At 40.7% G+C, this 23,364-nt stretch overlaps 1 protein-coding gene across 3 annotated transcripts in view; it reads left to right on the top strand.

Annotated features, from left to right (window-relative positions):
• The window catches only part of ANO6 (anoctamin 6), a 224,993-nt gene that overhangs the window by 26,586 nt on the left and 175,043 nt on the right, over window positions 1-23,364 (top strand). For 2 of the 3 annotated variants that reach the window (XM_061206583.1, XM_061206585.1), the window contains exon 2: window positions 19,813-19,872. The exons of the other annotated variant lie outside the window; for it this stretch is intronic. In XM_061206583.1, coding sequence (XP_061062566.1) covers window positions 19,813-19,872 — 60 coding nt within the window. The remainder of the gene's footprint in view (window positions 1-19,812; window positions 19,873-23,364) is intronic. 3 annotated transcript variants of the gene reach the window in all.

The following is a 23,364-nucleotide window of genomic DNA, read 5'->3' as shown; positions in this document are numbered from 1 at the left end:
ATTGTCCTTAACTTTTTTTTTTTTTAAAGGAACTCCTTTATTTACTTATTTATTTATTTATTTTTGGCTGTGTTGGGTCTTCGTTTCTGTGCGAGGGCTTTCTCTAGTTGCAGCAAGTGGGGGCCACTCTTCATCGCGGTGCACGGGCCTCTCACTGTCGTGGCCTCTCTTGTTGCGGAGCACAGGCTCCAGACGCGCAGGCTCAGTAGTTGTGGCTCACGGGCCTAGTTGCTCCGCGGCATGTGGGATCTTCCCAGACCAGGGCTCGAACCCGTGTCCCCTGCATCGGCAGGCAGACTCTCAACCACTGCGCCATCAGGGAAGCCCCTGTCCTTAACTTTTAATAGAAGATACAACTTCTAAGAATATGCCCTAGTACTACTTTTTGAGTTCCCACAATAACAGAATAAAAATGTGGAGATGGGATGTGATGAAACCAAGGTGGGCTCTTTGAAAGGACAGACCTGGGAGCCCAAAGGCCTGCTTTCTAGTTTTAACCCGATCACTAACTAGTGACCTTGGACACTTAACTAGTCTGGATCTGTTTCCTCAAAAGCCAACAGAATGTTTCACCTGGAGATCTTCAAAGCCCCTTGCAAATTCTGTGATGCCCTACATAGTTGCTACGTAACAAACTGTCCTAAAGCTTAGTGACTTAGAGCAACAAACATTTTACTACATCTTGTGATTTTACACAGAGATTCAGCCACGGCTCAGTGAGTAGTGCTCAGCTGGCAGACGGTCATGTCCAAGACAGCTTCACTCATGTCTCTCTGACCTTGGCAGGGGGTCTGGAAGGCTGGGCTCAGCTGGAGCCGTCCATCAGCATGGCAGCCTCAGGGTAGTGGGACTTATGACAGGGCAACTCAGGACTCAGAGACCAGTGTTCCTGTGGACAAGACAGGAGCTGCATGGCCTCACGGCCTGGCCTTTGGAGTCACAAACACCATTTCCATCAGACTCTGTTGGAGGAAAGCAGTCACAAGCCTGCCCAGATTCAAGGGGAGGGGACATAGCTTCCACCATCTAACGAGAAGAGGTTCAAAGAATTAATGGCCATATTTTAAAGTTGCTATAGTCCCATTCACTGTGGATGGTAAAGTTTGTTCAACTGTGGTAAAACTTGCTGTTTTAAATTTAGTCTTCTCGAAATCTTGGCAAGATGGAAAATTCATCCTTATGCCCTAGGAGAGAATGCAGATGACCAAAATTAACACCCTGTTCTCCACTCCTTTTTTCTTGCCCATTCTCTGGTAGTGTTTGCTTATTCATTTAATTTTTTAAAAACTTTTATTTGTTCAGCCTACATCTCAAAGTCCCTCAACCACTGCTAAGCTTTATTGTTATTATTATTATTATTATTATTATTGTTATACAATATAAAGAATACTAAGATCTTGGAAAGTGGAGCTTGAGAGCATATTCCAAGGGCTTGACATGGGGTGAAGAGCACGGGGTGTTTCCCAACCTTCTCATTTCTTTTCTTTTTTTAAAAAATTTATTTTGTTGAAGTATAGTTGATTCACAATATTGTGTTAATTTCTGCTGTACAGCAAAGTGATTCAGTTATACATATATATATTCTTTTTCATATTCTTTTCCATTATGGTTTATTACAGGATATTGAATATAGTTCCCCGTGCTATACAGTAGGACCTTGTTGTTTATCCAACAGTCTATCTATCTAATCCCAAACTCTCAATCCATCCCTCCCCCACCCCCTCCCCTGTGGCAACTACAAGCCTGTTCTCTATGTCTGTGAGTCTATTTCTGTTTTGTAGGTAAGTTCATTTGTGTCACATTAGATTCCATATGTAAGTGATATCGTATGCTATTTGTCTTTCTCTTTCTAACTTAGTATGCTTAGTATGACAATCTCTAGGTTCATCCATGTAGCTGAAAATGGCATTATTTCATTCTTTTTTATGGCTGAGTAATATTCCATTGTATATATGTATCATATCTTCTTTATCCATTCATCTGTTGATGAACATTTAGGTTGTTTCCATGTCTTGGCTATTGTAAATAGTGCTGCTGTGAACATAAGGTTGTATGTATCTTTTGGAATTATAGTTTTGTCCGGATATATGCCCAGGAATGGGATTTCCGGATTATATGGTAACTCTATTTTTAGTTTTTTGAGGAACCTCCATACTATTTTCCATAGTGGCTGCACTAATTTACATTCCCACCAACAGTGTAAGAGGGTTCCTTTTTCTCCACACCCTCTCCAGCATTTATCATTTGTAGAGTTTTTAATGATGGCCATCTGACTTGTCTGAGGTGGTACCTCATTGTAGTTTTGATTTGCATTTCTCTAATAGTTAATGATACAACCTTCTTACTTCTAATGTGCGGTTGCTTGAAGCAGAGAAGCTGGTGGGAGTGCCGGCTTCACCTGGCTGAGCACACAGACAGTCACAAAGAGATCGTTTCAGCAGTTGCAAAACCGTATTTTATCGTTAAACAGTCAAACCACCTGATCTGATGCATCATGTTTCCGTAATTTTGAAGTTAAGTGTAACACTTTGAACTCATCTCTCCTGGAGACCTGTATTCATCCTGAATATAACAGGTGGTGTTGTAAAGTTTAAAGAAATTAATAAGCAAATATTATAGGGAAGTGGTCAAAAATCTCTAAACACAGACATATCTATGTCTCCAAAGATGCTTAATCATTTTTTTTAAAAGTCTAGGTGATATTTTAATTTTAATTTTTGGTCATTTCTTAAACTACTGTTTTTATTAGCTATAGTTTATAAGAAATGACATCTCTCCATTGCTTCTTAGGTAGGGACACATGCTGAAATTGGGCTGACAGTCGGTGTTCTCATTAAATACTCATTTCACTGCTGTGAGGGGGTTTTGTTGCCCAGGCCCATTATAAACCTGAAAGCGGGCCACTTGCACCAGGTCAGGAACAGCCTTCTCAGCAGCATTCACCCTCTGTGAGCCCAAACAACTCCCACATTTTACCGAGGCTCAAAGTGAACTGTAAGGAAGTGGTGGTGGTGGGGATCAGCATTTATTTTATTTTATTAATAAAAGTTACGTTGTGTTATTTCATTGCATCTTGTAGGTGATGGTTTGGTCATTGACACACCTAAATGTAAATATAAATTTGGACTCTGAGGGGACAGATTACAGTAAGGACATGATGTTTATAAATCTCTTTCTCTAAGTTAGCTTTGGGGATTTGTGGAAACCTTCACACAACAGGGAATTGTGATTCTTGACTCATTCAGGTGTTTATCTTTCTCTTGAGACTTGCTCAGGAAAAAGGTTACCACTGTATTGTTCTTGCTTACTCTCTGCAGATGCTGTTAAATCAACACTTTTATTAGCCTTTTATTGATTAGCCTTTCATTAAAGACTTATTGTGTCTTTTATTAATTAGCCTTTTATTAAAGGCTTGTGTCTGTTTTTAAAACTGGCCCCCTTTCCTTGTTCCGTCAAAAAAATTTCTTTGCTTTATTGATAGTGAGATGTTCTGTAGACGAGCAGACCGTAAGTTAAGACCCTTACAGCGAGTAGAGAACATTCTATAGTTTGGGTTATTTAATGTCACATTTGTTTAATCGCATAAATATTACATTGTCGCTGGAAGAAAGTAAGAATATACAGAGGAAGAAACAAAACGATAGCACCTGTAAATGTCCGTTAACATTTTGTTTATATCAGGAGTTAAGTATTTATGTTTAATAAAATATAAATTAAATAAAAAATATTTAACAGCCGATACGGCGCAGGCACCAGCTAATCAGAATGGACTGGCCTTACACAATATATACTGTCTGGTTAAAATTGGTTTGGGGTTATATCCCTCTGGATATTTCCCCGTACATATGTAGACGTGCTATATATTTTAAACAGTTAGCTTTCTTACCTTGGCCCCTCAAAAGTGTCCAGATGGTTCCATAGTCTGATTCTACCAACTTCAATCTATGTATAAGAAATACAGAATTGAAAAATAAACTTTTGTATTGTTTATTTGTCTATGAATTTTCTTTTGACTTAGCTTGTCAAACATGTAATAATAAACGATTTCCATTTAGTAAATGTAAGGTGACATGTACATCTTGTTAAAGGCAGAGCACATCTTAGGAAAAGAGGTGTAGCCTTACAGGATGTCCTCACCCTGCTCTGTCCCACTGGGCTTTCTTAGTGGAAATCGGAGGTCCAGACCGTGCATCTCATCTACCTCCAAGCCCCTGCCCTGATCCAGCTGCAGAGAGGAGAAGATAGAATTCAGAAATCTTAAACATATAAAGTTATTCATTCTTTGAAAATAATTTTTGAGAAGCATGTTGATGCCATTAGTAACGGCGAAATGTGAAATGGGGTCCATGGAAGAAGCACAGGATTTAGAAAGTTTAAATATTACTCTAAATTTGCATGTGATTACAAGTTAGAAGGTATACAGTATCATTAACAGCCTGGATTTAGATGATTAATCTCTCACAACATTAAAACGTGAAAATGTGTAATTAAGTCGTTCCTTAATGAGTGCCTTAAAAGTTATATGAACACGTTAGGTTACTTTGAATGAGTTGTTATTTTGGTTATAGGTGAGCAGTGTCATAGTTTCCTTATCTGTTAAATAAAGGGTTTAGACTAGATTATATCCGATTCCTCCCAGCTTGCTGACTCCGTAATTGTATATTAATAACTCCTATAATGAGGCTAGTAATGTTTGGTTTACAATTTAGATTTGCAAAAGCTCTTCAGAACTCTCCATGTAATTATTCCAGTAAAACTCAGCAAACTTATGAATGAGGGGGTTGGTGGATACTGGTTGGTACAGAAAGAAGTCAGTAGGGAAAGACTTACGAGTTACAGTTTGAAGAGCCGGGGAAGCTTCCTCCAAGATTCTGGAAACCCAAATTTGTAACACAGTTGTCCACACCTCCTGGAGGTGGGCCAAGAAGTAGGGGGAGAGAGAGGATGGGGTGTTGCTGGTCATTGCCTGGGAGGCCCAGTGAAGAGTACTTTTCCTGTCATGTTTTCATGTGGGGAACGCATGTGGCCAAAGAATTGAGGCCACAAAACTAAACTGTGCAATTGGATGTTTTCAGTATACCTTCTTTGCTTTTACTGTGATCTGTAGGGAAATATATAACTTGGTGGGCTATTTATTTATATATGGCTTTATTTTTGTGCCTGTTGCTGTAGTTTACTGAAAGCCTACCAAGATTAGAGGCCACCATGAGAAGGAGGAGCATTAACAAGAGTCAATACCTGGTCCAGTCCTGTCTCTGCCCCTCACTAGCCTTTGACTCATAATTGTCTTACAGTTCACCAAAAGCATGCACAGATCCTAGATTTTAACTATGCTTTGCTGAAAATATGGTATTATATGAGAACTGATTATTAGTTAGGCCTGAGCACCTAGACCTGAATTGATTTTTGTTTCATGGAAAGCCCACAAAATAGATAATAGCTATAATGATGGTGACAATAATTATAATAAAATATAATAATAAGCCAATCTTTATTGAGTATGTACTGTGTGCCAGGCGCTCTTCTAAGTTCTTTACATTAATGCATTTACTCCTCACAGCAGCCTTGGTTGGTTAGGTGCTCTTATGATTCCATTTCTACAGGTGAAGAAACTGAGGCACAGAAAGACTAGGTAACTGGTCAGGGTCGTAAAATTAGCAAGTGGCTGAGCTGGGAATTGAACCCAGGCCACCTGGCTCCAGAGTCCACATCCTTGACCACGGTGCAGCCTCTTTCCCAGAAGACAGGGCTACCCAGGACTGGACAAGTTTGTTGAAGGCATCAGAATGCTAATAACTGCTTTTACTTAAAGAACCAACTCTTTATTGTCACATTTTAAGTTTTTTGGGGAAAATAATGTAAGTGCAGTTTAGTTTCAATAATTTGTTTTGTTTCTTAATTTGGCTAATCAAGTGTTTATCCCACTTTTGAGTGAACATAAAATGGTGACATTTAACTTTTTTTCACTAGCTATACTTATGATTAAATGCATTGTGGATATTTCCCAAAATTATAAATACAAAAGACGAGACCCAGTTATCAGTTGAAAATGAAGTAGAAACTGCATTATGGCCAAGTTCTTCTGTAAACAGATAAACTCAGTCTATTTGAATGAATAAAAAATAAAGTTTCCTGGTTCTATGATTTTAGTGTATATTTTTATCTGAGTGTCATGCCATGAAATAATCATATTTTAAAATAACCCTGTCAAGATTTGAGTCATCAAATTTTTAACTCCCTTACGTATTTTATAGTTTAGAACAAGCTACTTTTTAATTACAACTTGCCATAAGTAAATATTTTACACTGTAGACACTAAAAATTAACTTACTGTAGTTTTTGCCTGTCCAGATCATCAAACTTAATGAAACTTTATTCCTGTTTACTAGAGTGTTCTTAATGGTATAGCATCTTTTTTCTATCATTTATTAGTTTATTTCTTTCCTCTCGCCTTCCTTCCCTGATATTATTACTCTGGTATTTATTGAGTGTTTTATGTATTGGAAGCCCTTAATCTTGGTCACCTTTGAACACTTAGAGACGATTAGCCATCATTACTGTATTTTCCCTCTTCCTGGAATTCTTTGCTCCAGTAAAAGCAGAGTGTTGCCGCAAGAAGTTGTAATGGGCATTATTCCTCAAGGAACTGTCATGGAATCATAGGATTCTGCTCAATTTAGGAAGATCATCCTAAAGTCATTTTCATTTTTTAAATTATTTATTTATTTTTAAATTAATTTTTATTGGAGTATAGTTGATTTATGATGTTGTGTTAGTTTCTGCTGTACAGCACAGTGAGTCAGTTATACATATACATATATCCACTCTTTTTTAGATTCTGTTCCCATATAGATCATTACAGAGTATTGAGTAGGGTTTCCTGTGCTGTACAGGAGGTGCTTACTAGTTATCTATTTTATATACAGTAGTGTGTATATGTCAATCCCAATCTCCCAGTTTATCCCTCCTCCCCTTCCCCCCTTGGTAACCATAAGTTTGTTTTCTACATCTATGACTCTATTTCTGTTTTGTAAATCAGTTCATTTGTACAAGTCATTTTCATTTTATTAAATTTTGGTCTCTACTAGTTGTGACTCCCAGTTCCGGGTGGTTATCAAGAGGGGAAATTATGACTCCATCAGTTCCTGGATGGATAGATCCTGCATCTCCTTCCGGCCCCACATCTCTCCACTATAATCTTGAAGTTATTGCCTCTCTTTTTATGATCAGGCTGCCATCAAGTCGAGTGTGCATATGTTGTGTACACATACCTACGCACACATACTGTTGACAAAGATGACAAAAGATGAAGAATTCACAGTATTTGGCCTTTCCTGGCTTTATCAAACACTGCCACAGTAATCATTTCAGAGTCTGGTGCCTTCCTGGCTTTCTAAGCCTTTCCAGCCTTTACCTAAGGCAGTGAATGTAATTTATTTTCATATCTGTCTGTTTGTCGTTGCATTGGTACCTTGGAAGGGCTAGTGTTTTCCATTTATTTGAATGTTCCTACTGTTAATCATTACAAAATCATATTATTACTGCCCATATATAAATCAGAAAAAACAAATTTGATTTCTAGCATTCTAATGTGGTAAAAAATTGATGAGTAGAGGAAACTTCTTATGCAAATGTAAGCGACTGACAGAGAATAAATATGGGCACAAACTCTTGCTGTTATAATCATCTTTTGACCTCAGCCACCCTTTGTATAGCCCAAGTAATGACTGTTTGATATTTATTATAAAGCATATTAAATTCCGTGATTAACTGAACCTTTCATTCCTCTTTTTTGTCTCACATAGCGGTGAAAATAGATTGTTCTATTATCATTCTTGCCAGGAAAATTACAAAATGTATAAAATTATTCATAAATGTATTTTAAACTGAAGATGTATTAATGTATTTATTATTGGGTATACTGAGCAGAAAACATTTCACATTTGAATGGCAGGCACATGGTTATAAATTCACTTCCTGCTGAATATTAATCATCAACTCCATATGGCTGGTAGGTAAACCTCTGAGAGACGACCAGGAGATGTAAATTCTTAACCCTCGTCATGGACTTTTTATCTGATTTTGTTTAATGTTTAAAATAGACCGAATGACCTTTGAATTTAAAAAGAAAGCCATTCTTCCTGAGAAGTCCAAGGGCAGGATGGTCTCAAGATGGGTTATTATTTCTTCTGCTCCCCTCTTGGCTTGGGGGATCTCGGCTCTCTTGGCCCCTCCTGTGTCTGACTGTTTCTTGCTTCTTGGTCTCCTGCTTCCTCTGCTTGAGGTAAAATCCTGGTGTTACTCAGAGCACCAACCTGGATTCACTTCTGTTCTCGCTCTATTGTCCTTCCTTCCTCCTTCCCTCCCTCCCTCCCCTCCCTCCCCTCCTTCCCCTCCCTCCCCTCCCTCCCCTCCCTCCCCTCCCTCCCCTCCCTCCCCTCCCTCCCCTCCCTCCCCTCCCTCCCCTCCCTCCCCTCCCTCCTTCCTTCCCTCCCTCCCACCCTTCCCTCCCCTCCTTCCCTCCCTCCCTCCCTCCCTCCCTTCCACCACACAGCTCATGGGATCTCAGTTCCCCAACAAGGGATTGAACCTGGGCCATGGCAGTGCAAGCCCAGAATCCTAACCACTAGGCCACCAGGGAGCTCCCTGTTATTGCTCGCTCTATTATATGTGTTTTCTGAGGGCGTTCCATTCACGCTTGCAGTTTATAGGGTCTGGCCTGCCTTTGGACTTCAGACCTCCCTCCAGGCCATCTCCACTGGGATGTACCCACCTCTGTGCTTCCTTGTTTTCGTACTCTATTGCCCCCACTCCACCTGTCCTGTGACCTCCTCAGTCTGGTTCACCACTGACCCCAGCATTCGGCAAGGCACCTGGCGTGTAGTAGGCACTCAGAATGTGTTCAGTGATTTAATGTTCACAGTAGAACTCATTATTCCCCACCTCCCCACCTCAAAATGCACACACTGAAAAATGCATCTCTTCCTGTGTTCCCTCTCCCAGTGAATGGCATCCCCTGTCCACTTTCCCCACCTCCTCTCTCTCCTCACACCACCCTGCTGCTGCTTTTTTTTTTTAAAAAAAAAAAAAGAGTGATGCTTAAGCTGCTGAATAGGGGTTTCCTGGGCAGATAACATGGGGACCCGTGTTCCAGGCTGGGCGTGGGAAAACAGTTCGACACAGAGAATGGTGACAAGTTGAGTTTGAGGTGGGGTCTCCAAAGTGCTTGGCACGTGATAGAAGCTCAAAAACAGCCAAACTGAATAGTATGCCCCTCCTAGTATTCCAGGTATGGGCTTCAGGAGTTTGCAAATCCCCAGAAGTTGTATATAATATTTTATGTTTATGTGCTTCTGAGAAATTTTCTGGGGAGAGGATCCTTGAATTTCACTATTTTCCCAAAGAGTTGCATGGCCTATGAAAGGTTAAAAACCACTCTTGACAAATAATCTGCCACTAGAAATGGGTGAGGTGAGGGGCGGAGGACAATGATTCGAAGATAAACTGTCCCCAGCTGCAGCTGACAGGGAGGCACCTGGGCGTTCACAGGGCAGTCACTCACCTGCTAGGGCCGCTGAGGGCCTGGTCACAGTGGGCACTGCAGGCAATGGTTCCACGCGCACTTTTCTGGCTCCTTTCAGCAAGCAGGCTCATTCCTGCTTTCTGTTTGTTCCATCTAAGCCATTATAGTGTTCTTTCCCTGATAGTCAAAGCAACTCTCCAGGGCAGGAAACATTATGGGTTGAAAGACTGGGGAGAGAATGGAAGCCCCGTATGTTTTTTTCCGAAAATAAAGTAAGGAGGTGAACATGTGAGGGGAACAAGAAAGTAAATGCAGTAACCAAAGCAATTCAGTGGCAATGGTGTTAAAGAGACTGCATTAAAAGACTGCAACAGCATTAACCCCCCAGAGACACTGTGGGGTCAGCTCATTCATTCCTCAGTGGCTGGTAAAGAGATGTGTGAATTACCTGACTCCTAGAATCCTGTCTGGGCAAACCCAGTGTCCTCCTCTGCCCCTCTGTGCAGCTATACTAATACCCTGTACATACCTTTGTTTAGAACATATTGCACTATGGTGTCCTTGTTAATACTCTTTTCTTCCATAAGGCAAGACTGGCTTATTTTGGAATACCCAGCATTTACCGCTCAGCTCAGGACATGTTTATAGAAAGAACACACTCGAGCTTTCTAGCCTGAAAGTAGTGGGGTTCATAGTTCAGTCTGCACAAAGGAAACCCCAAACAGCTGAAGACTTCCATCATCCTTTGCTTGGTTCTTTTCCTCCTTTGCCCAGGGAGGCACTCAAGTAAAAGAGCTCATCAAGGAAGGGAGCAGATCTTCTGCAAAGATAGAGGCTGCTCTTTTGAAGGGAGAAATTTGGTGCAATGTTGAATCCGATGCAATCTCAGAAGCTATCGGCTTGCTAAACAGTGTTGATGATGACAAAGCAAAGCAAGGGACAAAGGTTACGGAAGCAGACGGAGGGCACTATTGGTCACACTTGGATCTGTCTTGGGAGCGCCCACACACCCCCATCAGTCGCCCCAAGTCAAGTAACCTTCAGAAGCATAATGATTAGTTGTATTTTCCAAAGCTTAACATTGGGATGCATGGATCAGGCGCTTGCCTTACGCGAAGCTCAGCCCTGCTCAGAGGGATTCGGAGGATCCCTCACAGTGTTGGGGGGAACTTGCAGAGGGCTTGGAGCTTGTTTAAAGGAATGAAAGATTTTACGATGGGAACACTGAAGAAGGAAGTGAAGGGTGGCTTCATGGTCTCAGGTGTGTGAAGTACACAGAGAATAGTGATTAATATTTTCCTATTACTAAGGAACAAAGAATAGGAATATTGTTTTGAACTATATGAGAACTGAATTGATGGGATAAATTAAAATATTATTGAAAATATCTTCCTTTACTCCTATCATATTAACTTTATTACTTGTAGACAGTTGGTCATTTTTAGCACTCAAGTCATTTACACTGTTGCTTTCCCAGATTAGACACTCGATCGAAAGACGGAAAGGAAACCAGTGATACTGATTGAGCACCTACTGACTGCAGGCTCTGCTCTGGGTTTTCTTGCGTCTCAGATTTGCAAACATCATCCCGTTTAGTACCCAAGGGGCAGGTATTATTATCCCCATTTGTTTGTGGAGAAACTGAGGCCAGGAGAACTCAAGATGACAATTATAAGTGGCAGTCCTAGGTCTTTTTTATATGTTACTTCAATCCTGAGTCTGTGCAACTGCAAAGGCCTTGCTTCTAAGTTATCCTTAAAAGTGGTGATTCTCATGTTTACTGAGTCTGTCTGGATGCCTCATTCTCTATGAGGCATTCCAAACTGGCCCGTCCCAGGTCCGGAAAGCCTTCACCTCTGAGAACAACTGTGCATTTGATGCAGTTTGGCACTTATATGTCCAAAACAATCATCTATTCCTATTTCTCAGCCTGGACAAAGCATACTTACGGAGCAGCAAATTTGTAATGCATGCTTTCCAGCATTGCAAAAAGAAGAAGAAGAAAAAGACATTTCAATATAATAAAGTTAAAATTTTAATCCTAATGGCATGCCTTTGGGTTGTCTCCACAGTGTGGCCAAGCATAGATGGTATGCAGTATCAAGGCTCATAGCAAGGTGAATGATTCTCATCCAAATTAAACCTGTTGGTAACCAAACCTCACTATCCCAGACGTCTGCTGTGCCACATATTTTTCTGATTGTCGTGTTACACAGTCAGCTCTCTGTATCCGCAGGTTCTGCATCCACAAATTCAACCAACCGTGGATCAAAAATATTCCCCCCAAAAATTTCCAGGAAGTTCCAAAAAGCAAAACTTGAATTTGCCACAAGCCAACAACTATTTACATAGCATCTACACTGCATTAGGTATTATAAGTAATCTAGAGATGACTTAAAGTATACAGGAGGATATGCTTAGGTTATATGCAAATACTACACCAGTTTATATAAGGGGCTTGAGCATCCAGGATTTGGGTAACTGCAGGGGTGCTGGAACCAATCACCCGCAAATACCGAGGTATGACTGTAAGTGGTCCATTGTAGATATTTTGGAAAAAACAGAAAATTGCAAATAAAACAGAAATCACCCCTAATGCTACTGCTCAAAGGTAAACCAAACATGAATACCTTAGTGTGCTTCTTTCCAGCCTTCTAAAAACGCAGAATTTTATATAGTTTAGAAATACAGTATCCTGTCTTTCCACTTAACTTGCCTCATAAGCATTCCGTAATATTTATTTTTCATTGTGGTAAAATATACAGAAAATAAAATTGACCATTTTACCCTATTTCAAACGTACGATTCAGTGGCATTATATACATTCACCGCTTTTCGTATCCAGGACCTTTTCATCAGCAGCATTCCTTATATTTAAAAATGCTTCACAAAGCACATTTAATAGCTGCATAATATTCCACCAGACAGAATTGACATGGAAGCCTTTGCTAGCAAACATTTCACGGATACTTATTTTGTCTTCGCTGTGAGGTAGACTTTGTGGCTGAGGCCATGGACAAAACGTGGTTTTTGCCTCCAGGATCTTAAGTCTGGTGAAGAGGTTGTTCATCAGCAGGCAGTTTGATTCCCATGGAGGGTGAGCCCAGGGGCTGTGGAGGAGAGTTTAAGTCGAGGTACCATTTACATAATCATCCCTTGATTGTTGCAGATCTAACGTGTAGCAGATTATTTTGCTGTTATAAATAATACTGTGAGATTGTTGTAGGTATAAATATTTTTTCACATTTCAGATTACTTTATGTAGATTTTGAAAAGGGGACTTACTGGACTACTCATTGTAACAGGGCAATAAGTAGAACTGGTTATTGTCATTTCTCAAGGTCAGGGGCGGCCACCAAATGTTTTCATTTCCTATTACACCTGATGAGCTCTACCAACTTTTTCATAAATGTGTGTCTTACTTGCATTTGGCAGGATTGTGTGAAGCGTTGGGATTGGGTAAAGAGTGTATCCGACTAGGAAGAGCTAGGAAGGGCAGAGGCAAAGGGATTGTGGCTGAGGTCAACATTGTAGCACACGGAACGTTCAAACTGTCCAGCTGTTTGTACTCATTTCAGAGGCCTTGGTTTGGCTCAGGCTTCAGGGCTGTGCTCCACGGGGCTCCCTTCTGTGAAATTCCAGACTTGTGCACTTGAAGCCCACTGTGCAATAAAAGTAGCTTATTAAAAAAAAAAAAGTAACTTTATCATCTAAACAGAAACTTCTGGTCTTTTATCCAAGCTGCAAGAGACTTTTGGATGTTGTACAATACTTCCCTGTTCAGACAACAGATGAAGATTCTGAGGCTTAGAAAAGTTAAGAAACATTCTGAAGAAAACCAGTGGGGTGGACAAAGAAGAGAGATTCAAACTCATTTCTCTTGATTTATCTGGTGGTCACCCCATTACCTGTCCCATGTTGTCTTAGCCTTTGTTCTTCTCTTTACAGGAATACTTTTCTTCTTCCCACTTCTAAATTCCTTATTTTGTTCTCTGCTGTTTTCTTCTAAGATGCTACTCATTTTCAGTATTGAATATGTATATGTGCTGGCTAATATCTATCTACAGTCGTCACATTATGCTGGTGTGTTTGAGTTCCTTTAGTTGACTAATTTGTTTGACTGCTAACTCTCTCTTCATCTGGGCCTTGTTGTTTATTGGAAAGTTTCTCTTCGCTCTGGCAAAACTAATCAGTTATGCCTTATTTTTCTCCCTTTGTGTTAGTCCCTTTGGGTAATTTTGTGGGTTCTGTTTTTTTTGTTGTTTTGTTTTTGAATTAATTTTAAGAAGTAATATACCCTTCAACGAGATAGTAAATGTGGAAACCTGGTTCAGGGCCAAAGAGTAAACAGTTTTTAAATAGATCATATATGTTGAGAATAGGAATATTAACACGGATCTCTGATGTATTAATTTCATGATGTTTGATACATAAAGGTTAGTTGGTAAACCTTTTACCATGAGTACACGTGTATGTATTTATGTAAATATGCATGTATTTTTTTTTTTATGTGTAGTAACTCTTCCTTCTAAGGTCAAGTTGATAAAAAGAAATAAAGTTAACATTGCTCTCTGTTAGACAAAATGCCATTATCTTCAGTAGAGCTTCATATGTATCTAATGACTCTAAATATAGCGCTGTGGGCCCTCTGATAATAACCAGAAAAAGAAACTTAAAAAGCCAGAGCGCCAAGTGTGGTCTGAGGCTCTCAGCCCCAATATGAGGTGATTATTATGCAGTTGGAAAATCCTGTAGCTTAGATTCTAAACAATTTCTAGTAATCAATATCTCAAAATAATTCACAGAGTTATCAGGTCCTTTCATTTATGAGAGAAAGGAACAATTCCTCATTTATCTGAAGTCTTTTATGTTGGCAAGTCCATCCTTAATTAAAAAGGCATTGGCATTTTCATTATGAAAATTGTTCTTCTGGATTTATACCTGAGTCTATTAATTTAGTGTTTCAAAACTGATTAGCCTTAACCCATGTAGTTACTTTTATACAAAGGCAACTTAAAAGTTGATTTTGGAGTATCTTGATTTTAAAGATCATTTCAGACATCTGATTTGCCTGTGTTGGTTCTCCTGTATTGATGTATTAAGTTCTGGAGAACTAAGGAATAAATGCAGTACATTCCACTCCAAAAAAGCCATTATCATCCTCTTTTTAAAGGACTTGAGAGCCCAAGGAGACATACCCTGCTTCTGCACCTCACACTTGTTCTCTCACTCATTTCCTTCTCTATTTTTCAGTGTGGAATAGTCATTATGATAATAATAGCAATTATATTTTCTTAAGTGCTTACTGTCAGGCCATGTGTTATGCCCAACTTCAGTATTCATAACAGCCCTATGGAGATAGGTAGTGTGATGCCCATTTTATAGATTAGGAAGCTGAGACTTTTCCCAATAGATTACATGATTAACCTCCTTTGATTAACCCTTTGATTGATTCCCTGTCATTTCCCTGTCATTTCTCTGGTCCATTCTGCACGTCACTGCTGGTCCCATCTGTGTTCTATAATATTCTCTTTCAGAAACACCTTTAAAGACTCCCCAGACTTCAGTCAGTCTACAGGTTGGCCCCAATTGCTTTAACTTTATATCCCATAACCTCCTTACAAGAACCTGCACCACAGACCCCAAGGTGAGCATACTGTGTACTTTCCCCCACTGTTTCCCTTGCCCCAGCTCTGGCAGATGCCTGCTATGTGCCAGGCACTCTGTTAGGGTCTTAGGTACATAGTTCTTGCCTTTAAAACTTTATACTCAGTGGCAAGGCAGACCTGGATGTATTACCTCTCCTTAGCCTTTATGTGTCTAATACCAGATTGGTTTAGAGCTCTTGCCCTTGTTGAAACTTTCCCTAACCATTCAAGGCAAAAGTGAGTCTGCCCTCCTCAGAACGTGGCCTGAACTGACTGTACCAAATACTTAGCTTCAAGTTTTGATCTTCTTTTCATGTGCCTCGATCTTAGCCCACTTCTGCATTATAGAATCTGTAGGTAAAGTCTGTGGCTTTCGTATCTCTTTTATCACTAAACTCTAATTTTTAAAGGGAGGATTGATTAATTTATAAAAATCTATACAATTTCATAAAGATATTTTAGCCTAGGAGTATCATACTTTTAATATATTGCATTGTGACCTGAGACCACATGTATTAAGCTATAAAAAAATTAGGTGGGTGCAGAAATATGGCATTTTGTTTGTTTTTTGAATTTTTTACAAACCCTGGTACCAAATCTTTTATTTTTTAAATTGATTAATAATATTACAGTTACACCTTCTTTTTCATTAGTTATCAGCACAAGAAGAAAGCCTTTTGAATATAAGCCAAGCCTTTAAAGGACACTAATAACATATCTTGAGCTCTATTCCTTTGAGTTATGGGATTTGTTAAGTAAAAGGTAAGTGGCATAAGCAGACTGAGTCCTGACTGAGATAGGAAACCTGTTCTGGTCCTGGCCCAAGTCACTAAATGGGGTTACCCTGATCTAGTCAGATGCATCGTGTGCCCCAATTTATTCACATGCCAGATGAGGCCATCTTCATCACAGCAGGCATAGCGGGGTTTTGACCCACTGAAGACTTTTGGGCGCCTGTCTCCATGTTATGTTAGTTTGAATTTCACCCATCTATTTATGTATATACAGGCATCCCTGGGAGATAATTGTGGGTTTGACTCCAGACCACCATGATGAGGCAAATATCTCAACAAAGCAAACATCGCAATAAAGCGAGTCACAAATTGTTTGGTTTCCCAGGGCATATAAAAGTTAAGTTTACACTATACTGTAGTCTGTTAAGTGTATAATAGCATTATGTCTAAAAACACAAGGTACATACCTTCATTTGAAAATATTTTATTGCTAAAAAATGCTAACCATTATCTGAGCCTTCAGCAAGTCATTATCTTTTTGCTGATGGAAGGTCTTGATGTTGACGGCTGCTGACTGATCAGGGTGGTGGCTGCTGTGGCATTTTCTTATCATAACAGCAATGACGTTTGCCACATTGCTTGACTCTTCCTTTCACTTACTAACTGGCCTAGTTTCAATATTGTGGTATCTCAGGGAACAGGGAGGCCCGGGGAGAAGGAGTGGGACGGGGAACAGCTGGTTGATGGAGCAGGCAGAACACACACAATATTTATCAGTTAAGTTTGCTGTCTTATGTGGGTGCAGTTCGTGGCGCCCCAAAACAATTACAATGGTAACACCAAAGATGACTGATCATAGATCACCGTAACAAATATAACAATAATGAAATAGTTTAAAATATTGTGAGAATTACCAAAATGTGACACAGAGACATGAAGTGACCAAATGCTGTTGGAAAAATGGTGCCAATAGACTTGCTCGATGCAGAGTTGCCATAAGCCTTCAATTTGTAAAAAACAACGGTATCCGCAAAGTGCAGTAAAGTGAAGTGCAATAAAATGAGGAATGCCTGTACTGTGTTAGTGTACTAGGGCTTCCATATAAAATACCAGACTGGGAGGGTTAAACAACAGAATTTATTTTCTCACAGTTCTGTAGCCTGGAAGTCCAAGGTCAGGGTGTCAACAGATTTGGTTTCTTCTGAGGCCTCTCTCCTTGGCTTGTGGACACCACCTTCCCGCTGTGTCCTCACATGGTCTTTCCTCTGTGTGTGAACATCCTGAGGTCTCTCTGTGTGTCCATATTTCCTTCTCTTCTAAGGGCTCCAATCAGATTGGATTAGGGCCCACTCTAACAGCCTCATTTTAACTTCATCAGTTCTTGAGAGGCCCGTTTCCAAATATAGTCACATTCTGATTTACCAGGAGTTAGGGCTTCTACATATGAATTTTGAGGAGACATAGTTCAGCCCATAATATCTATTTAAAATAACATTCATTTGTTTTAAATTATATATAGAGAGACTAGTACAAAGAAGAAACCAAAAATAGCCTTCCTAGTTAATGCCTATTACTTAACAGCAGTGGGGTGGTAGGTACTTGAAAAGATAATTCAGACTGTATTGAGGGTATAAAAGGAAGAATGACACTCTCCTAGCCCCCTTCTCCTACACTAAGGCAGCTTCTTTAAATACATGTACATGCATGTTTACTATACAGAGTCCAGGAGCCTTTTTTCCTCCTGTCTTCATGTATCATGAAATACATATCTCTGGGTCTGCACATGCTCTGGATTGGCCTTCTTTTAAATGGCTACATTGTATTCCATTGTGTATGTACGAGATTTAAATTTAACTAGTCACTTATTAATGGGCATTTAGATTGTTTCCAGCCTCCTCAGCCCCCCACCAGCATTATAAACTATGGAGATACATTTCTTTTTAATACCCATTACGGAAAGAATAGTAATGGCCCACCTAATAAAAATAACTGCCATCCGACTTTGGTGACGACAGCCGTTGTTTTTCACCTTCCTGTCTCGTGGTTCGTACTGGAGTTGTTGTTGTGAAAGGTGTTTGTCTTTCTTGCTCTCCAGTCCCTGACCATATGCCAGTACCTCTCCTTCCTGCATAATGTGAAGGAAGGGCCTCCCTGGGCAGCCTTAGGTCGTCTCTGTACAGCGGTCCTTCCTCCTCAGGAAGAAAGGCTCTCCAAATCAGCAGGCATAGACTATTTTTAGTTAAGCAAAATTGTCTTTCTTGTAAGCATTGCTGTTTCCTTGTCCACACCAACATATGCATCCTTTCTGGCTGCTTCGACCCTTTGGAGAGGGGCAAGCTTTCTGATGGCATGCGAGCATTCTTACCGCTAATCAAGATTTACAGCTGAGACCAGGGCGCCCAGCCGCTCACTGGATTTGCAGACCCTCTAAGCTAACAGCAGCAGCTCCAAGATTAAGTGCAGTGCAGGGGCCCCAGCCCTGTTGTCCAGGCCGTTCCTCCTTCCCCAGGCCCAGCCTCTTAGTCACAGGTATTATCTGGCGTTATTTTATAAGCTGCGTCACCATGCAGATGTTCTCTTCTGAAGAATTACTTTCATTTCTGACTCATTTCAGGAAATGAGGCAGTTGATCAGAGGTGTTCTTCGTTTCCAGACCTCCGGAGAGTTCATTTTCTCCTGGGATTTCTAACCACATGTGGGCAGTGCTTTATTTACCCAGATGTGAGAAATAACAGTAATGAACAGCCCTCATCTTAAGGAGCCCTTACTTCCCTGAAGAATCCCGTGTGAGGGCCCAGAGGTGGCTTATGCTCTTATTAACGTAAATATTTCTGAGGCTCTGGTTTCATGATGCTTGTAGACATGCTGTGTGTATGAGTTTGGTGCAGGCAAAATATAATTTAGCAACAGATTTAAAAGGTAGTCTGGAGTGTTTCTAATTACTGTTTGTTTAGTTCACCATTGCCTAATAAGTGGATTTAAGTAACCTTGGGGGTAGGGAATATAATGTTCATATTACAGTCAACCATGCAAATCATATTCTAAGTATTGCAGAGAACACACCATGGAGTCACTTTATAGATGTAGTCCTTGGAATTTTGAATTTAGAACTGAGAGCATTTTGGAGTGGACGTTTTCTACCTGTCATGCATCAACATGAATTATGCACATGTCCAAAATCAACCCTACTGTGTGTTACAACTCTATATAAAATCCATTGGGGGCTTTTGGCACTCAATTCTCTTTTTAATTTGACATAAGAATTCTCATTCTTACGGGAGAAACTGGCTTCTCTTTCCTTCCTTTTCCTTCCTTTTCCCATCTTTCACTGGCCATATAGGAAACTGAAGTCGTGAGAGGGCCTAGAAGAGTGGTTCTCAACCTGGGCTGCACCAGGGAATCAGCCTGGGAACTTTCAAAAATACCGATGCCTGGGTCCCACCTCCCCAGAGAGTCTCGCCTAATTGTTGGGAATGCAGCCTGCACTGGGAAGATGTTATTGTGCACTAAGGGCAGAGAACCATAGGCTTGAGAGCTCATCTCAGCCCGTGGTTCTCAGCCTGGGCTGCAGGCTAGCATCACCTGGAAAGCTGTGGCCCAAAACACTGCTGCCCCACCAATTAAAACCACATTTTGGGGGGAAGGATCCAGGAATTTTAGAAAGATCCCAGATGATTTCTGATGCACAGCAAGGGTTAAGGTCAACTGACATAATCTAACCATTGCATATCATAGATAAGGAAAAGGAGAACTAGAAAGGTCAAATGGCTTGCTCAAGGTCAGATCCTGGTTGTTGCAAAAGCAGGTATGGGACTCAGTTCTGATGCCCCTGACTGGTCTTTCTGCTACCTAGCCTGGCCCCCTTATATTTGTTTGTTGTATTTATTGATGCCTCCTCATCCTTCAGGTGATGTTCCTGCCTCCAAGAGGCCTTTAATGGCTCCTGCCACTCTCCCATCCAGCCTGGGTAAGATGTCCTTCCTTTATATTTGAACCACCCTCCTTCCCCTTCCCCTTGGACTGTCAGCTCTAGAAGAACGAGGCCCGTATCCTTTCAGTAACTTGCTGGCATGTAATGGGGACCTAGATAATATTTGTTGAATTGAAATTCCCTAACTTTTTATTCACCAATTAGCCCACATGGATTGCTAAAAATAATTCACTCCTTTTGAAAGTAGCTTCTGAGAGCAAATGTTATTGTTACCTGTCGACCGCCCACTGTGCTGTGGGTCAAGATCTCATACACAAGGAATTCCCACCCTTGCCTTCCAGGAGAGAGAGTTGAGGGGGCAAAAAAAAAGTTTGTCAAGGGGATTTTGATGACAAAATAATGAAAGCAAGATTTCTGTGACTTTACATGTTGCTCAGGGTATTTATAATATCCAGGGACTTCTGAATAACATACTTACAAGTGTGCGTGGCATCAGTGAAAGGGGGCATGTGGCATTATCTTAAGACAAAATGAAAATGCTCTTTCATAAAAATATGTTTTAAGGACTAAATTATTTCCTTTATCATAATGCATATATAACTGAGCAACCACATCCACTAGCATAGCTGAATTAAATCCTTTGGCTTCTCAGGATTAATATGTTAACGTCTTTTCAATTGAGTAAAAAACTATTGGGGAGATCAAGATGGCGGAGTAGGAGGATGTAGAACTCACCTCCCCATGTAAGCACATCAAAAATTACATCTACAAGTAGAACAACTCTCACAAAAAACCAACCAGACAGTGGCAGAAGATCTCTTAAATGACCAAAGCTGAAAGAAAGATCCCATGTAACTGAGTAGGACCAAAAAAAAAAAAAAAAAGGCATCAGGATGGGACCAGCACCCCTGGGGGGATCTGTAAAGGAGGGAGTGTCCACACAGGCAGGCCCTTGCTTTATGAAACTCCCCTGTCTGCTGGGAGGCCCACTGGGACAGATAGGGAGCTGGAGGGGCCTGGACTCTGCTCATGAGGCATGTGTACATGCTGGCTTGCTAGCAGTCAGGGCAGAGAGAGACCAGCCCTGACGCTGACTACTGCCACCTTGCTGCACTTCCCAGCCTGAAATGCACGCCGGGCAGGGCTGCTAGTATGTGCTAAAGTGCTGAAACTCCAGCGAAGGGACCTTGGGAGAGGACTTGGTCCAGCTGCTTGGAGACAGGCTGGAGGGCCTGAAGTGTGGTCCACCAACGGAACCCCACTGTCAGCTTGCTAACAGCAGGGCACGGCTCCGGTGGTGCAGGCTTTGTGAGCATGTACAGGGTTGGGGTGGGGCTGACATCTGAGCTCATTATCAGCCCTCCAACAGTGGGGCCAGATCTGGGCAGCAGTGGACTTTGTTGGCGTGCACACGTGTTGGTTGGTGGCCTCACAGCATCCCATGTCCTCGGTGGACAGCCCCTGGATAGGAGTATGCAGCAGTTCCTTTCTCAGCAGGAGTGCAGTAGTTAAGTCCACCTCACACCACAGCTTGGAGCTGGATCTGGGGTGGACAGGTCCAGGAAGAGCCCACAGAGGCAGCACAGGTCCCAGGCCACAGCACAACCACCTCAATTCCTGCAGCCGCGATGCTCCGGCCTCCTCCACCAGCGTAGTACTAGGTCTGGGATGAATACAACAGAGAAAGGAATGTGACCTTGGGCTGCTTCTGGGCAAAATCTTGGACACCTGCATGGGTAGCGCATAGGTTTGCCGTGACCACAATGGGTCTCACTTGCTTCAGGGCTCACCTCCTTGGGGGTAGAGCTTATACTTAAGTATAATGGAGCTTTATTGAACCTGACCCTCAGGACTTCTACTGCAACAAGTGGAGAGCAAACCTCACCACTGACAGGGCTGTGACAGCCATGGAGCAAAGAGGAGGCATCACCCAACACCCAGTGCAGGATCTGGACACCAGAACAGCAGTCAACCCCCTATCGAGGGGATAATGCCCAGCACACTCTGAGGAAAGATGCGGCAGGCATTCATACCAAAAACAGCCCTAGCACCAAAAATATTGGACTCACAGCCTGCACAGGAATGCTCCCACATAAAAACAGCCCTTCAAGAACAAAGTGGATAACTATTTCTCCTATTCATAGAGACAGAGAAATGTAAGTAATGTAAATATAAGAAACGTAAGTAAATGAAAAAGCAAAGGAACTACTCACCATTAAAAGAACAAGAGAAATCCCCTGAAAGAACAAACTCAGTGTACTTGACCCTGAGTTCAAAAAGGAGGTAATAAAAATGCTAAAGGAATTAAGAAAGAAATGCAGGTCACTGTAACAAGAAACTAGAAACTAGAATTAGGAAGCAATCAAAATTAGACAACTCAATTGCCAAGATAAAAACTGATCTAAAAGCAATGAATAGCAGACTGAATAACACAGAAGAATGAATAAGTGATCTGGTAGATAGAATAATGGAAATCACCCAAACAGAACAGCAGACAGAAAGAAAAATGAAAAAAAAAAAAAGAAAGCAACATATGAGATTTATAGAATAATATAAAGCACGCCAACCTATGCATAATAGAGGTTCCAGAAGAAAAAGAAAGAGAGAAGGGGATTGAAAATGTATTTGAAGAAATGGTGGCTGAAAACTTCCCAAACCTAAAGAAGGAAACAGATATCCAGGTATAGGAAGCACAAAGGTCCCAAACAAGATGAACCCAAACAGACCCACATCAAGACATATCATAATTAAAATGGCAAAAGTTAAAGATTCTAAAAGCACTAAGAGAAAAGAAAGAGTCAGTCACGAGGGAACCCCTATAAGGCTATCAGATGATTTCTCTACAGAAACTCAGCAGGCCAGAAGGAAGTGGAATGATATATTCGAAGTCCTGAAAGGGAAAAACGTAATTACAACCTGGGATACCCTGCTTGGGAAGATTATCATTTAGAATAGAAGGAGAGATAAAGAATTTCTCAGACAAGCAAAAACTAAAAGAGTGCAGCAATACTAAACCTAACCTAAAGGAAATATTGGAAGGTCTTCTCTAAGTAGAAAAGAGTCAAGAATCTATAGGAAAGGGAGACTCACAATAAGAAAGGCAAATATATAAACTGATTGAAGATTACTTAAATAAGCCAGTACATAGATTAAAAAACAACCAAATAATTTTTGTGAAAGCAATTATAACTACAGTTAATAGCAAAAGGATAAACATGAAGATGTAAAATAGGGCATCAAAATCACAAAATATGGGGGAGGGGAGTAAAAAAATGTAGATCTTTTAGAATGTGTTTGAACTTGTATGACTATTAGTCTAAAGCCAGTAGGTATAGTTATGGGTCAACATACTTAAAAACCAGGGTAACCATAAATCAAAATTATGCAATAGATTCACAAAAACCAAAAACAAAGGAACTCAAGCATAATACAAGAGAAAACCATCAAACCACAAAAGGAAAAACAAAAAGGAGAAGAAATTAATAAGAAGAACTATAAAATCAACTGGAAACAAGGTTTAAAATGGCA

Source organism: Eubalaena glacialis, chromosome 11 (genome assembly GCF_028564815.1).
Source record: "Eubalaena glacialis isolate mEubGla1 chromosome 11, mEubGla1.1.hap2.+ XY, whole genome shotgun sequence".
Lineage (NCBI taxonomy): Eukaryota > Metazoa > Chordata > Mammalia > Artiodactyla > Balaenidae > Eubalaena > Eubalaena glacialis.
This window is presented reverse-complemented; position numbering and strand designations above follow the sequence as displayed.